Here is a 14,899-nt window from a genome sequence, read left to right as displayed (position 1 = left end):
GGGTCGGGGTGGGTCGGGGTGGGTGGCACCCCTGGTGGGCGTGGCGGGGCGTATCCAGGTGCCCGCGCCACGTCAGCGCGCGTCAACGCTCCAGCCGCGGTTCAGGGTGAAGCGAAACAACACTAAAACACACCCGCAGGCCCGGGGGTTCAAACCCCGGTGATAGCACACAATATAACCCGCGAAACGTGACTGCTGCACACTGCGCTCGCACGACTGGCCGGCACAACACGGCGGGTTTCCGTCGACTGAGTGGCCGGCCGCGCCGCACCGCGCCGCCCCGCCGCGCCCCGCTCCCCCCGCCGCCGAGCCCCACGCCGCGATCCACGTGCCGCGCGGCCGTGACGTCAGCTCACGCGACGAGCATGTGTTCGGGGGACGCCCCCTCCGCCCCGCGCCCCCCGCCGCGGCCCGGCTCACGTGGACGGCAACGCGACGGGCGAGCCGAGCCGAGACGAGCCGGGCCAAGCCGGTCCCAGCCGCACCGCGCCCGGGCACAGCGGCACAGCGGCACAGCGGCAGCTAGAGGGGGAAAAGGGGGAAGGGAAGGGTGGGGGCAGGGGAGTCAGACCCGCGCAATTTGAACGACGGCATGGTAATGCAGGCGGCCTCTGCGTTCTGCGACCCGACGCGGGGAATCCTCCCAAACCCCTGCCGCCCTGGCCGCGGAGGACGTACAAAAGGAGCGGAAGCTCGTGCCCTCCCCTCCACACACCTGTTCAACAACACTGGGCGCGCCACTGACATACTTGTCGACGCCTCCCCGGCGTGGTGCGCCGCGTGCCGCGAGCTGCGTGCCGCGAGCTGCGTGCCGCGAGCGCGGCCGCGAGCGCGTGCGGGGGGGTTCAAGGGGGGACCCGAGACCCCGGGGCCCCCCACCCGGCCCCAAGTGGGACGCCCCAGTGCATGGGCCAACGCTTTGAGCATATTCTCAATCACTCTCCCTTCACAAAAAGGGGGTGTCCCTCCCCCTTTCCCTTTTGTTCCCTCTCCCCGATCTTTCCGGGTTGCGACCGCCTAGGGTAGGGGGCCCCCTTTAGCGTGATTTGGCTTTATCGCACGCCTTTTCACCGTCCTGAAAAATAAAACGTCGCAGCGTCACCGCGGAAGGGGTCGGCGCGATCCCCCCCCCGCCGCCGCGCCCCGCCGCGCCCCGCCGCGCCCCGCCGCGCCCCCCCGCGCCCCGCCCCCCGCCCCCCGCCCCGCCGCCCCCCGGCGCCCCGCCGCGCCTGGCCCGACATGTGCACTTTGCAGCCGGGCGTCTCCCCCCAGACCAGCATGTTTCAGCGGTTCACGTCACGTGTCTCGGACTGTCACGTAGTCCGCCGCGGACAAAGTCGCATGTACGACCAAAACACAAAACGGTGGCGCGGACCAGGAGCACGTCTCCCGCCGCGGCGCGCCGCCCCAGTTCACAGGAAAACTGAACCGGGCGGCCAACGACCGCGCATCCGCTCTCCGCCCTGCCGGACCCGTGCTGCCGCGTGCACCACGTGCTGCGTTCAAGAAGGGAAATGTCTTGAAGGCTTGCGGGGCGCGCGGCACTTTGCTTCCCAGCGGTATCGTCTGTGAACATGCGTGACAGACCCCTGCAGCCCTTAGTCCTGCTGCTGGAGCCACTGGAGCCACTGGAACGCGCCCCCTGCCCCCACCCCCTCCCCTGTTGACGCTTATCACTCTGGGCGTCCCGTTATTTGCGTCCGCCCCATCCCTAGCCCCATCTGGCCGCGTCTCCTGCGCGCTGCTTCCGCGCACAGTGCCCCCGTCTCTGTTCCTCTCACGGGGCGGCCCAGGGGCGGGAGAGAGCTGGAACCAGGTAGGACACTTTGGAACGAACCCGGCGCGCGGGAGCCCTGGTCCCCACTTGTCCCCACTAGTCCCCACCACCAAGCACCGCGACTTGCAGACTTGCAGTGCCGGCACGTGTGCTGCACGTGCGCCACCGACTCGCAGAGACCGTGCAACCGAACTGATAGGGGACTTGGGTTCGAAGAAGTCGCGTCGCTTGAGAAGTCCCACGAGACCAACCTAGGAGCCGTCCCCACCGCGTGACACCACCACCGTTGCCTCGACCTCATAAGAGGTTACCTTTCCGGCCTTGGCGCAGGGCGGCAGGGCGTTGGAACGCCCCCGGCGCTTCGGCCTTCGGGTCGAGTACCGCGCAACGCGTTGGCCGAGCCATAGTCAGCCTTAGTAGTGCACTGGGGCCGAACGGCCGAACGGCCGAAGGCTCCGATTCATTCGGTTTGGCTTCGGGCCTGCGGGTCGTCGGACCCAAACATCCAGCCCGCCTGGCTGCCTGCTCGGTCGGACTGAACTCCGCCGGCCGGGCCGGCAGCGTGCCGGGCAGTGCCGGGCTGCCGAGTGTTTACCGGCCGCGACTCGTGGTCCAAAACGTGACGCCTAGCTTGGCCCCGCCCGCCGCGGCCACGCCACGCCTCTCCCGCGCGGCCGCCAGCGACCGCCTCGTGTTTTTCCACATCGCCGGCCCAGTCACGTGCAGCCCCACGCTGGCGCCGCGGCGAGTATGAGAAACGCGGCCGTCACGTGCAGCCCCACGCTGGCGCCGCGGCGTAGTATTAAAATTATCCAGTCACTCTGCAGCCGGCCACGCAAATGGCGCCGCGGCGACGTATGAGAAACGCGCTTCTCCGTCAGCCCTACTATGCGGCGCCGATTTACGGCGACTGATGGAAAACTGACTCTAGCGTCTCTTGCCCGACCAACATGCCTCCCGTGGTCCCCTCCTCTTCCTGCCGGCCAGCACGGCGCCCCACGTGGCGCGCGGCTTGAGAAGCGGCGTCCTACCGCAGAAGACCGCCCCGTTACGCAGAAACGCCCGAGCAAATTAATTTTTAACGCTCTTTCTCTTCTACCTGATATCGGCGATTTTACAGTCGAACTGAAGGTAAAAGTCATTGACATGCAGCGTCTTTTGTTCCCGCACCAGTACAGGGGCGCGTCCCGTGGTCCCGCCTCCCTCCCTCCGCACCTCCGCACGCAGCGCAGGGCACACGGCGGCGCACGCAGGTAGCGGTGTTGCTGCGGCGGCTGAGGAGGCGGGTTCGGGAAGCCCGTTGCGGGGCGACCGGGACCAGACCGGGACAAAGGACGACTCACGATGACCCCGACAGCCAGCCTGCAGCCCGCTGCAGCCACAGCCAGCACAGCACAGCGCGTCAGCACTCCGTCCAGAGACTTCGACGAGGACGGCCAGCAGTTCCTCCCTTGCCGCCAACTGGGACGCGTCTCGCTTCCATCCTCAGCGTGCTTCATCTGCATCCCGGCTTCGTTCAGCGTCCCTGAGGTAAGATACACAGAACTAGAAGTCAGGAATGACCCCGTCCCCGGTGTCTCCGCGAGGGGGGCCGATGGCCAAACGGCTGGAACAAAAAAAATTCAAACATTGGTACAGAGACTGGTCATTGACCAGGCCCGGCTACGGCCCGATTCAACCCGACCCGCGACATTGCCTGTTTGCCTACTGCCCTGATCAGCTCGGAAAACACGACTTCTCGCCATGTGGAACGCCGAAGGCAGGCTGTGCTGTGGGACCGGTCCCCAAAGGACCCCCGCCGCCCCCCCCCCCCTTTCCCGCTGCGCCTGCCTGTCCGCCGGGGTGCGTACGCGCTCTACCTGCTCTAGCATTGTCTCTGTCGCACCTTGCAGAGGCAGGCGGCGCAGACGGAGAGGGCAACTGTCGACATCTGGGATGGCTATTCGGACGCTACCCCTGGCTCCGACGAGGAGCCGAAACCACACTGTGCACCGGGTCAGCCGGCAGCAAAGTGCACAAGTGAAAATATGCTAAAAGGTGCACATTTCAGGAACTAAGTGCCAATTTGAGGCGCGCGGATTTACTTTAAACCGATAAAGATTATCTGCTAAATAATTGTCAAAATTAATTCTCAACTTCACACAATTTCTAAAAAAAAAAAAAAAAAAAAAAAAACACTTTTAGAACATTTTAAAACTTTGTATCAGAGATTTTGTATCCCCAATCCTGTTTGGCTTGGCCTCAATGGGGCTGGTGTGGGAAAGGCCACTTGACCGGATCCAACTTCCACGAGCAGGTCTATGGCAATATAATGCCATTTTGAAAAAAAAGGCACTGGGAATTTGAAATCATGGATACAAAATTTTTCAATTTATGTACCAAGTTTGAATTTTTTTGGCTCAACCGTTTTTGAGAAATCGTGAACAGTGTTTTTATGGACCTACTTCTCTTTGTTAACTGACAACTCTTTTTGCTGTTCCAGGCAGTAAGACTCCGCGTGGCAAGTTTCCGCTAACGCCCCACGACATAAGCTACAACGGATCGCGAGTACTGTACGAGGGTGGGACACAACATCCGACTGCCGCAGCCCTGAGGGCTCACCGAAGTCACTACAGAAGATATCAGTCGCGCATTGGTTTTAACAGGAAGGTTGGTCAAGCTGCCCACCCGAGGACGCTGTTCCGTATCACGCAAATATGCCGTTTGAATGTAGTTATTGTTCGAAGACGTGGCCCAGCGCATTTGCCCTGAAGACACACTTTCGAACTCACACGGGGGAAAAGCCATTTGAGTGTCCAGTTTGCAAGAAAAAGTTCAGTCAATCTAGCAGCATAGGAACGCACCTTCGCACGCATACAAGGGAAAAGCCGTTTGAGTGCACTGTTTGCAAAAGAAAGTTCTCCACGAATTGTTCGCTCAAAAGTCACCATTCTATCCACAGAGAAGAAAGGCCATTCACGTGCGCAGTTTGTAAGTTTGCCTTCAAGCGGTATAGTGACCTCAAGTTGCACCTTCGTATCCATACTGGCGAAAAGCCGTATGAGTGTTCACTTTGTGAGAAAAAGTTTAGCTCAAGTGGCAACCTTGATAAGCACCTCGTTGTTCACAAAGGGGAGAAGCCATTCCAGTGTACAGTTTGTTCAAAGAAATTTGGACGCGGAGAACACCTTAAAGTGCACCTCCGTACCCATACAGGGGAGAAGCCGTATGAGTGCTCGGTTTGCAATAAAAGGTTTACGACAAGTTCGATACTTTATTCGCACCAGCGCACTCATTCAGGAGAAAAACCATTTGCATGTTCCGCTTGTGAGGTGAAGTTTGTTTCATCGAGTGACCTGAAGAAGCACTTTCGCTCTCATACGGGAGAAAAACCATTTGAGTGTGCGGTTTGTAAAAAGAGGTTTAGTACAAGTGGGAACCTAAAAAATTCACATTCGTATTCATACTGGTGAAGGGCTAATTGTGTGTCCAGTTTGTGATAAAAGGTTTGCTTCGGGTGGATCACTTAAGATCCACCTCCGTACCCATACAGGGGAAAAGCCATTTAAGTGTTCCGTTTGTATGAAAAATTTTACGTCAAGCACCCATCTACGAAATCACTTGCGCATCCACTCAGCTAAAAAGTCATTTGAGTGTTCAGTTTGCGGAGCAAAATTTAAGCATTCCAGTACTCTTTGGAACCACCGCTTTATCCATACAGGGGTACCACCATATAAGTGTACAATTTGTGAAAAAAAGTTTTCCCGAGGTGGTTATCTTAAAATTCATCTGCGTGTTCATACAAGGGAAAAGCCATACGAGTGTTCATTTTGTGAGAAAGTGTTCAGTCAATCTAGCGGCCTTAGAACGCACATCCGCCGCGTTCATACAAAAGAAAAGCCTTTTGAATGTTCGGTTTGTCAGAAGAAGTTTTGCACCTCGGCCGAACTCAAGGTGCATCATCTTCGCATGCATACAGGTGAAAAGCCATTTAAATGTTCAGTTTGCAAGTTAAGGTTTAGTCAGTCTGACAACCTAGAAAAGCACTTACTTAGGCATATAAGGAAACTTTTGCAGCAGTAGCAATCAATTTGAGAATGCGCCCACTCTTCTATAGTGGGAAAGCGAGGGGAAAGCCTTTCAAGGGTTCAGTTTCTACGAAAAAAAAATCTTTCAGTGGAAGTATGGGAATGCATGACTCTTGACGTATCTATTGCACTTTTTGGTTCTTTGGTAATTAGTTGTTCAAGCAATAACGAATGATGCAATCACTACTTCAGAATAAAGCAATGGAGTAGATAGAGTTAATTAATTGTCCACTTGTGTGTATGTGGTAGTTGCATTCTTATTGTGTTTATAAATTTCCGATACATTTTGAAATAAAACAATGTAACACTCAAATCTTTACTTTTATGACTATTTCCCCATCTACTTTCAATCCTAAATTAATTAGAAACACACATATGCCTCTTTAAGAATCAATTTACTTTCCAAACAGAGGTTGTTTTAGTTTTTGAGAGGGCAGTAGCCCTACACTGTTAAAAAAGCCGTACATTTCAAGGAAAAAGGTACGGCTGTACTCACGGTGTACAGAACAACTGTATCCAAAACCCGTGCTTCCCATAAGAGCCCATGTTAAGAAAAACCGTACTCCGTACCACAAAAGTCGAACTGGCTGAGGTTCGGTGGTACCAGGCAAATTGTCTACCAGACTGTGCCTGTACCTTTTCCCGCCGTTGATTTTCTCTACAGTGTACTATCTGGCCGTTTTTCTAGTGACCATTGACCCGTTCCACCGTGATAATGTTGTCGAAAGAGAATGGCGGCCACCTACGTAGTCATTCGCTCGTTTCATCTGGACATCCTGGTCCGAACAAATTTATCAAGCAAGGCATGCAGTTCTTGGGTGACTCCTAGAGTCCTTTCGTGGCTTTTCCTCATGTTTGTTGTCTCAGTCAGCGTGGCCTCACTGTCTCTCTGACACTTTGCTGCCAAACTCGCCGACCAATCTCGGCGTTAGAGCTGCGTTTTTCCGCTTCGATCTAAACTGGCATTTTTTTCCAACCCCTCCTCCCTCAGGCCTCGCGTCTAGCCTCGCGGTGTAGTTCTTGCAGCTCGCCACCCAGTTGTTGCACTGCCCCGCTCTATCGGTCCGCCATCGCCGCGCCGGCCCCCTAGCGAGCCCCAGCGAGCCCCAGCAGGGCCAAGCCCCTCAGTGCCGGAAGCGCGCCGTAAAATGGGAATTCCGCGTCGTAATTGAATATTTATTAGTGTCTTGTTGCCTACCTGACAGGGGCTGCGCTGTGGTCGTTCCGCTCCCCCACTCCCCCCTCCCTGTCCTTGGAACTCACTAACCAGAAGTGGATCCGTACCGCCCGCCAGCCGAATACCTTCAGAAAGAATCGGGAAAAATATAAACCAGCCCCGCTGACAGACGACGGGGGATTACAATCGCATTACTCTCCCTTTCTGTTTCTTCTCAGGGATCGTTTTTCTCTTTTAGTGACTTCTTCCCTTCAACTTCCCTGACCCTCCTCACCCCCCTCACCAGAGGGAGGCCTCCCTCTGCCAAGGTCACCTCAAGGATAGCCCTCCCGCTGCGTTGAGCCGCCTGTGCGCACAGCCGTTGAATTCCCACGGAAACATCTCTGCATTCTATTTCGCACTGCCCCTGCAGCACGGAACGCCACTGCCTGCACCACACCTTATCCCGCCCCGCCCCGCCCCGTCTGTATCTCGCCACCGATCGCTGCGCAGTTCCACCGGACATTAATACTCTCGGCCATGATTGCCAACCTGATTTACCTCAAAGGGGTTTCCCTTTTTGTGTGTGTTTTTCGCTGCGAGGCCAAGGTCGCGACGTCGGCTTGCTTTCGGCTTGACCTTCCTGGCGCTCCGGACAGCGCTTCGCAGCACTGTCTCTCTCGCGCCGCTGCGGGACGCCCTGGCAGTGCGAGAGAGACGGAGGGCCGAAGGTTCGGAATCAGCCTGCTGCGAGGGCGGCTAATGACGACGACGTTCACGGTGGCGGCCATGAAGGCCATGAAGGCCATGAAGACCATGAAGACCATGAAGACCATGAGGGCCGTGAGGGCCTCCGTCTTGGCCCTGCGGCTCCACCCCACTGGTAAGTTTCCTTGCCACTCCAATGGCGCACCATTTTGAACGCCAAAATAGCCCTCTGGTCTCCGAGCGCCCTATCCAGGCGTGCCGCGTCCCAGGCCGCCGCAGTGCCAAATTTTGGTATCCTCTCAGGGAGGGCAATCCGGGCCCGGTGGGCCGAGTTCCGGCATTCAAAGCGGAGTGGCCACTGGAGTGGCAAGGAAAGCGACCCATGGATTTGCAGTGTCCGCGCACCAAGCCACGGAGGAAAGGTGAAATGTCGCCGAGGCGTGACCGCAGTGTCAGCGACCCACCCCGCGCTACGCCGCGCTACGCCACATCGTCAACCCCGCCGCCCCGTCTGGCCATTTGGCAGGCCTGCCAAATGTTGTTTCTCCTTGATGGTGGTCGCAGTGTGGTGGCACGGCAGGGCCTAGGCAGGGCCGCGAGGTGCCGTGCTGAGCCGCGGCCCGAGCTCGCTCCAGTGGACTGAAGAAACGGGTGGGTTGGGAAGGGGGGGGGGGGGTCGAAGCCCCTAATGATGCCGGGTGAACTAGACGTCAGTGACGGATGGGGGATTCGAGGGGGATGGGAGGTTGGGAGGAAGAGGGAGGGCAGGATGGAGAGAAACAGTGCTAATTCTGGCTTTGTTATGACTCACGCGACCCTTTCTGCGACACGTGTCCGACACGTGGGCCGCTTCGTTCGCCGCGTCGTTCGCCGCGTCCGAGCGAATCAGAATCGCCACTCTGTCTCTGTCCCACTCGTGGGGCTCTTCGTAAGGGTGCGAGAGAGACAGCGACAAGGCTAGCTGGCGCGAAGCTGGCGCGCGACTCATTACCGCGCGGAAGGCGAGGGAGATGACGATGGCTATCGGCGATATAATTCACAGCAGAGTGGTCATTTCCTGGCTCGGTCGCCAGCAACCACGGCAACGCAGCAACCTGCGGGCAAAGGTTAACCGGCGGGCTCGAAGGACGGCGACGCCCTGGGGCACTGCTTGGGGCCCTGCAGTCGTTTTAGTCGCCCCGTCTCTCTCACACTCGCATGGCGCCCCGTATAAGTGCGAAGGAGACAGCGTGACGGAAAAGACGCTCGGAATAATCAGTCCGCTCGCAACCCCCTGTCGCAGAGGGTTAGACGGAGAGACCTGTTTGCCCTCCACCGTGGGTGCACTGGGATTCAGGAATGCGTCGCCGCCGCCACCTGTATGGAGGAGAGTGTGCACAAAGTGACTCTGTGTGTGTGTGTGTGTGTGTGTGTGTGTGTGTGCATGTGCATCCATGCATGAAGGTGTGTGTGGGGCTGGCCTGACGAGGGCTGTGTTTACACTTGATTTACATGCTGCACTTGGGGGTGGACGATGGCTGGCCGGCACGCCAAGCTAGCCACGCCGCCCGGGCGGCTAACTCACGGAACACTGCCGATTCCGAACGAGGAGCCATCTTATATATATAGTGCCACCAGCGCCAAAGACTCTGATAACAGTGTCGTGCCACTTAGTTTTGGTGCTGCAGCTTGCCTTTGGCGAAAGACGAACATATTTTTTGTGGCTCTTATACTGCAACGGAAATGAGCCGTCAACTCAACACTGCAAAAGGCACGGCCAGACCGTAGCAATGAGACATACCAGTTACCAACAATTGAACGAGTTTCACACATTTTAAATACTTTTCGTTCGGATGTTTTTTAGGTATTCGAATTTTCTATGCTTACCCAAGAATGACTGGCACAGTCAGAGAGGACATAAAAATAAAGTATGCAACGACAGGAAGTTTAGGGCGACGATTCCTTTTAAAAGATTTAAAGCTGTCGTTGCAGAACAACATACTGGCTGGAGAGTAGGTTCTTCACGTGTTTGCCAGAGGCGAACAGCATCTTCGTCTTCTCCCGGTCGTTTAGCTTCTGCCCCAGGTAAACTAAAGATAAGGGGAGTTAGTAATGTCTGCGATCGTTTTCGGTTTTGGTGGCACTATATAAGTGAGTGCAGTGGTTCAGAATTGCCAATGCCAGCATTGGAACAGCAGAACGGACTTCACCAACATCGCCATGAAGATCCAGGTATGGAGAATCAAGCTGTTTCTCATAATGACATTGATATCGATGATAATGCCGTCTCTAGTGTTAAATTCACGGTATATTGACCTAACTCACCTTACTAATGAAACCTCCAAACGACTGTTTTGATAAAAGCGCATGTAAAAACTTTAAAAATCTTTGTAATTCAATGATTTGGCAATGTCCGTGTCCTTTTGTATACTGAAGGCCAAGGGAACTGCTGAGAGTGGGAACAATGCACTTGACGTGTAATCGGAATAGCTCATATCTTCTTACGGTCGTCAATGCTCCATCTGTTACAGTCCGTGTTTTGTCTGTTCCTGCTCATGGCAGCGATGCTGACAGCAAGCAGGGCCCTTGAGCTCACCTCTAGCTCTCAAAGTGCAGTGAAATGCGTTTCAGGCAAATGCGAAAGTGTCGATCCTTCTGAAACCAAGGGCTTCGGGCTACTAAACATCCCTGCTATCCTCAACGGTGGTGGAAATAAGCCTGGCACCATTAATAATCAAAACGAAAACAAGCAAAACGGTGGTAACACAAACACCAACAATGGCTTCTTTGGCCGCTAATTAGACAGAACGACACAACTCTGACTGCGTTGACGAGGTGTTCCCCTTATCAATGCATTTTTCGGGTCAAAATTTCATGTTAGAATGTCCATTCATTTCCATAGAAAATTATGTTTCAAGTTGATTTAAAGTGTTTTTTTACGAATAAATACCTTTTAAATTCCTAACAAGAAAAAATATTTAAAACTAAAAAAAAAAAATGGGTAGTAATTACTGCAAAAGAAAGTCCCTCCCTCCCAACAAACATTCATTATTGGGCACAGGGCCGCATGCACACTACCCTCGGCAGTCGCTCGGGTTTGCTCGAATGTGTCACGGGGCTTAAGCGCATACATCCGAGCAAAGGACTTCCGGCGCATGAATATGCATTATGCACATGCACAGAATCCCCCAGGTCTACCCACTGTCCTTGCCGGCCACGCCTTACGGTGTCCCGGGCTGGGGCACTACACTGCTCCTCCGCCTACCTCACCCCCCACCCCTGGCCCGGCACTGCTATTAATTTACGGTAACTGCCTCGGCAGGGCCATGTCCAGCAGACTGATTCCGAGAGTCGTTTTCGTCGCTCTGTCTATCTCGCACTCATGGAGCGTCCCGTATGCGAGGGAGACAGAGCGACTCTCGGAATCAGTCCGCAGCGAAGCCAGCGAACCAATAAAGGTCGCGGCCGTGCTTTAGCACTTGCTCAAGCCATGCTTGGCCATGCCCTAGCAGGTGAAGCGCGCTGGGAGGGGCGGCACGCCAGGCACGCCACCCCACAGCACGCAAAGTGCAGTCGCGATGCACCCCGCGGCCCTGTGGCCCTGCGGCTTGTGGGGGTGCAGGTGCAACAACTCAAAGGCAAAAAGCACAGTAAAAGAAAAAAGCTAGCTTGTAAAGTTGCGAGCAGCAGAGAAGATGACGGTAATCTCAAGCTTTCTTTTACATTGTGGTTTTGTGCTCGCTGTTTTGAGTGCACACGCGCACACAGAACTCAGACTTGTCCAAAGAGAGCTGTTTTTTTTCGCGATTTCTAGGATTTGCCGCTGCCGCGGATAATAATGTGCCCAACGCGCCGCCTGAGCCCGGCCGCCAAGCCCCCCAAAGGCGGTGAGATATTGTCGCCGCAGGGCACCGCGCCACACTGTCCGCAGCAAGCCCGCCATGGACGTGTTGCTGCACCGGCACGGCGGCCACCAGGCCCTGCGCGTCCCCGACGAGCTGCCCCAGCTGGTGTACGACATCAGCAGGGAGGTGGGGCGGCCTCGCACGGCCTCGCAAGCCACCACGGCCACGGCCTCGGCCGCCACCACCGGCCTGTGTGTCATTTGCCGGGTTTGCCTGCAGGTTCTCCGCAGGCAGCCAGCCAACATCTACGGCTTCATCGCCGAGTACCTCGAGTCGCTGGTGTCGACGCAGGAGGCGTCTGGAGGTAGGCGGAGCGAAACTCGTAAGAAATATGACGGGAGTTGCACCCCGTCCCCTTTTCTCTCTGCCCAAAGTCACTGGCACGCCCCTGCTCCAGCCCAGGCAGCCCGGCCAGGCTTGGCACATCGCAGCGCGTGCGAGGCGCAAAGATTGTTTGGCGCCCCTGCATTCACTCAGCGCGATCAAGCAATTGAGTGCGCGGGGTGCGGGGGCGACGGAACAGCGCCAGACATGCGACGGCGGCCGCGAGACTGCGTTTGCGACACCCGTGACCGCTATTACGGCAACCGAAACAGGAGCAAAACGCGAACCGCGCGAACCCTTACAGTGTCGTACCTCCGCCGCGGCGAGGGGCAGTTACGCCACACTCCCCGGCGGACCCAGTCACCCGAATAATGGCCGACGCTTCGTGGGCGCTGTTTCGTCCCGGCCGCCAGCCTGTCTCTGTCGCACCCAAACGTGCAGCCCCCCGAGTGCGACAGAGAGAAACCCCACTCGGAATCTGATCGCTCCGCGGAGTGCTGCGTGACGTCGGCGACCCCCGTGGGCGTTGTGGTGCCCGGTGCCCGGCGGTGCCCACTTGCCCGCGAGCATGACCCTCGCCGCCTGCGCCACGCCACCCTCATTTTATTTGTTTTTCGGCTCCGATCACGCCAAGAAGGCCGGCCTTCGCGTCCGTCCAACCCTGAGCCCCGACTTCGGGTCTCGGACTTGTTGCTCGGACTTGGTGCTGACGAGCGTACAGTGCGCGCCCCGGCCAGGGCAGGCCAGGGGCGGGCGCGTCAAATTATGATGAGTGGTGCGGCCGAGTGACCGCAAGGCGCGCCGGTGCGTGTGCGCGGCGCGGGTGGGGGAATGGCGCGGCGCGCAGTAGAAAAACCCGGGGAATGTTTGACTTCCCCGAAACTCGGCGTTGCAAATGCGAATCCTTGCGCCGCGTTGCAGACTGGACGCCACTCCGCTGATTAATGCCTTTCATTCCACCCCGCAGCCATGCGGGACATGATGACGGACTTCTTCGCCGAGTTGGGCGGCGGGGAGACGGCGGCGACCGGCAACGGCCCCGGCGGCGAGCTCGACCTTCAGGAGCTTCAGGAGGCTGCGCAGGGCGGACGGGCGAACCTGGTCGGTGACACGTGCGCGCCTTGGGCGTCTTGGAGGGCTCCACGGAGAAGCCCACAATTTTTCATACAAAAAAAAAAACTGCACGTTTCTAATTTTTTTTCTGCAAAATTGCGTACAAATGTTCCTGCAAAGAAATTCATTTGCAGCAAAGTGACCGTGTGAGGCCCTTGACACCCCTCAGGCCGCTAGGGCGGACAGTGCCTCCCGAAGCCCTTGAGCACGGCGACGGTGACGGGGGCTGAAATTCGCGTGAACGTCGCCCCGACCCGGGGCCAGGCAGGGCGAGTCACGCTGGGTGACAGGCGCGGCTTGCAAAAGACCGCCGAAGCCTTGGGGTGGAGGGTAGGGCCCACGGGGGCCGCGGGGGCCGCGGCCTTAGAGAAAGGTGCCCGTAAAAGCGGGCTGGAGGTCGTTACGCCGTTATTTCGTCATTTTGTTATTTTGTTTGCAATGTCCGCGTAATGAGGGGTTTAGTGGCGGCGCCGTGAAAGGGCTTCCTCCGCGGAGGCAGCGCCATTAGTGGATCGGTGTAGGGGTATTTCACTTTCCGAAGTTTGCAGAACCGTTTTATTCAATTACATTTGAGGACGCAACTTCACAACCCACAAACCTAACTAAGTACACACTTACAAATGCATGCTTGCCATTACACACAAACGCATGCTTTGCCAAGTACACACTTAAAAATGCATACTTGGCAAGTACACACTTACAAACGCATGCTTGACTCCTTATAACTCCATGCTAAGCATAGGCATTTGTAAGTGTGTACTTGGCCAAGCATGCGTTTGTAAGTGTGCACTTGCAAGCATACATTTTTAAGTGTGTACTTAGAAGACAGTGAGGTCTCTGGTGTTTGTTCCTCCAGACATTCGAAGAACTTCAATTTCTCTCACAATTTTTCATCGGAAAAGTATACGAGGAAGGGAGAGGGCAAATGGGGAATGATGCGCTTCTTTCGGGAGCAGGGCCATCGGTCACACTGAAAGGGCCGCGGGATGATTTATTCAGCGGAGTAGGGATGAAGGGAGGAGAAAGGATGGGAGGGGGGGGGGGGGTCGTCTGCCGAGGCGGGGCCTATCCTGTCCACGCGTCACTTTCCCGAGAAAACGTGGACACCGCTCTCACAGTGCGCCCCTAGACGCGTAACAAGACCCCACTGAGGAGGTGGGTGGGGTGGGGGACGACTTTTGTGTCCGTTTACCGAGCAATTTTGTAGCGTCGCATCGCGAGCGTGTTACATTCGTTGCAAGATGGATTTTATACGTCGTAAGAAGATGAATTGTCACCGTTAAGGGAGGGGAAAAGGGGGGGGGGCATGGTTGGATCGTTTAGCAATATGCGAGTTTCATCATCGTGAATTGGATTATGCACTTATTATGCAACTTATAACGCATCCGAAGTAACAAAGCTCATATCGAGGAAAACTGTTCCACCTTCCCTGAACGGGCGAGCACAATTGTTTTCAGTCGCGGTACGCATCGAGATACTGAGAAACTCCCGCTGAATTTCTCACAACGTCACATCCCGAGACCTGCCCTAAATCGCAGCCAGTGTAATAAGCATTCTCGGGGGTGATAAATGGCTCCCATCCCCTTTCGGGGCGGGTGACAAAAGAAAGGGTGAACAGGTACGAAGGGGGGAGGGGGGGGGCAAGGACAGCAGAGGGACGGAGAGGGAGGTCCCCGCGGGGGGCGTTCCCAGCCCTGTGATTAGCCCCCCCCCCCCCCCCCCCTGCGGCTCGGCCGGCCCGGCCGGTGCGTTTAGGCCCCCTTATCGCCGCGACAGCCGTTGACGCCCCGCCGGATCGAGTGAGTGGTCACCCCGCGGCGCTGCCATGGCGTTCATAGCGCTGCGCTGCAGGCAAGGTGCAGGGGGTGGG

At 56.5% G+C, this 14,899-nt stretch overlaps 3 protein-coding genes across 3 annotated transcripts; all 3 read left to right on the top strand.

The window, feature by feature from the left end:
- Positions 1 to 3,089: 3,089 nt before the first annotated feature.
- On the top strand, positions 3,090 to 5,245 carry LOC117639000 (gastrula zinc finger protein XlCGF49.1-like). The gene is made up of 2 exons (XM_034374285.1): positions 3,090 to 3,307; positions 4,260 to 5,245. The coding sequence occupies exon 2, from the start codon at positions 4,474 to 4,476 to the stop codon at positions 5,227 to 5,229; it is 756 nt and encodes a 251-aa protein (XP_034230176.1). The 5' UTR covers positions 3,090 to 3,307; positions 4,260 to 4,473; the 3' UTR covers positions 5,230 to 5,245.
- Positions 5,209 to 6,117, top strand: LOC117639001 (zinc finger protein 239-like). The gene has a single exon (XM_034374286.1). The coding sequence runs from the start codon at positions 5,339 to 5,341 to the stop codon at positions 5,837 to 5,839; it is 501 nt and encodes a 166-aa protein (XP_034230177.1). The 5' UTR covers positions 5,209 to 5,338; the 3' UTR covers positions 5,840 to 6,117.
- A 5,511-nt stretch (positions 6,118 to 11,628) lies between these two features.
- Positions 11,629 to 13,179, top strand: LOC117638903. Its single transcript, XM_034374074.1, has 4 exons — positions 11,629 to 11,718; positions 11,812 to 11,896; positions 12,884 to 13,028; positions 13,164 to 13,179. The coding sequence occupies exons 1-4, from the start codon at positions 11,629 to 11,631 to the stop codon at positions 13,177 to 13,179; spliced, it is 336 nt and encodes a 111-aa protein (XP_034229965.1).
- The last annotated feature ends 1,720 nt before the right edge of the window (positions 13,180 to 14,899 follow it).

This window comes from Thrips palmi, unplaced genomic scaffold (genome assembly GCF_012932325.1).
Source record: "Thrips palmi isolate BJ-2018 unplaced genomic scaffold, TpBJ-2018v1 HiC_scaffold_10, whole genome shotgun sequence".
Taxonomy (NCBI): Eukaryota; Metazoa; Arthropoda; class Insecta; order Thysanoptera; family Thripidae; genus Thrips; species Thrips palmi.
Note: the sequence above shows the minus strand (reverse complement) of the source record. Positions and strands in the feature narration are given on the sequence as shown.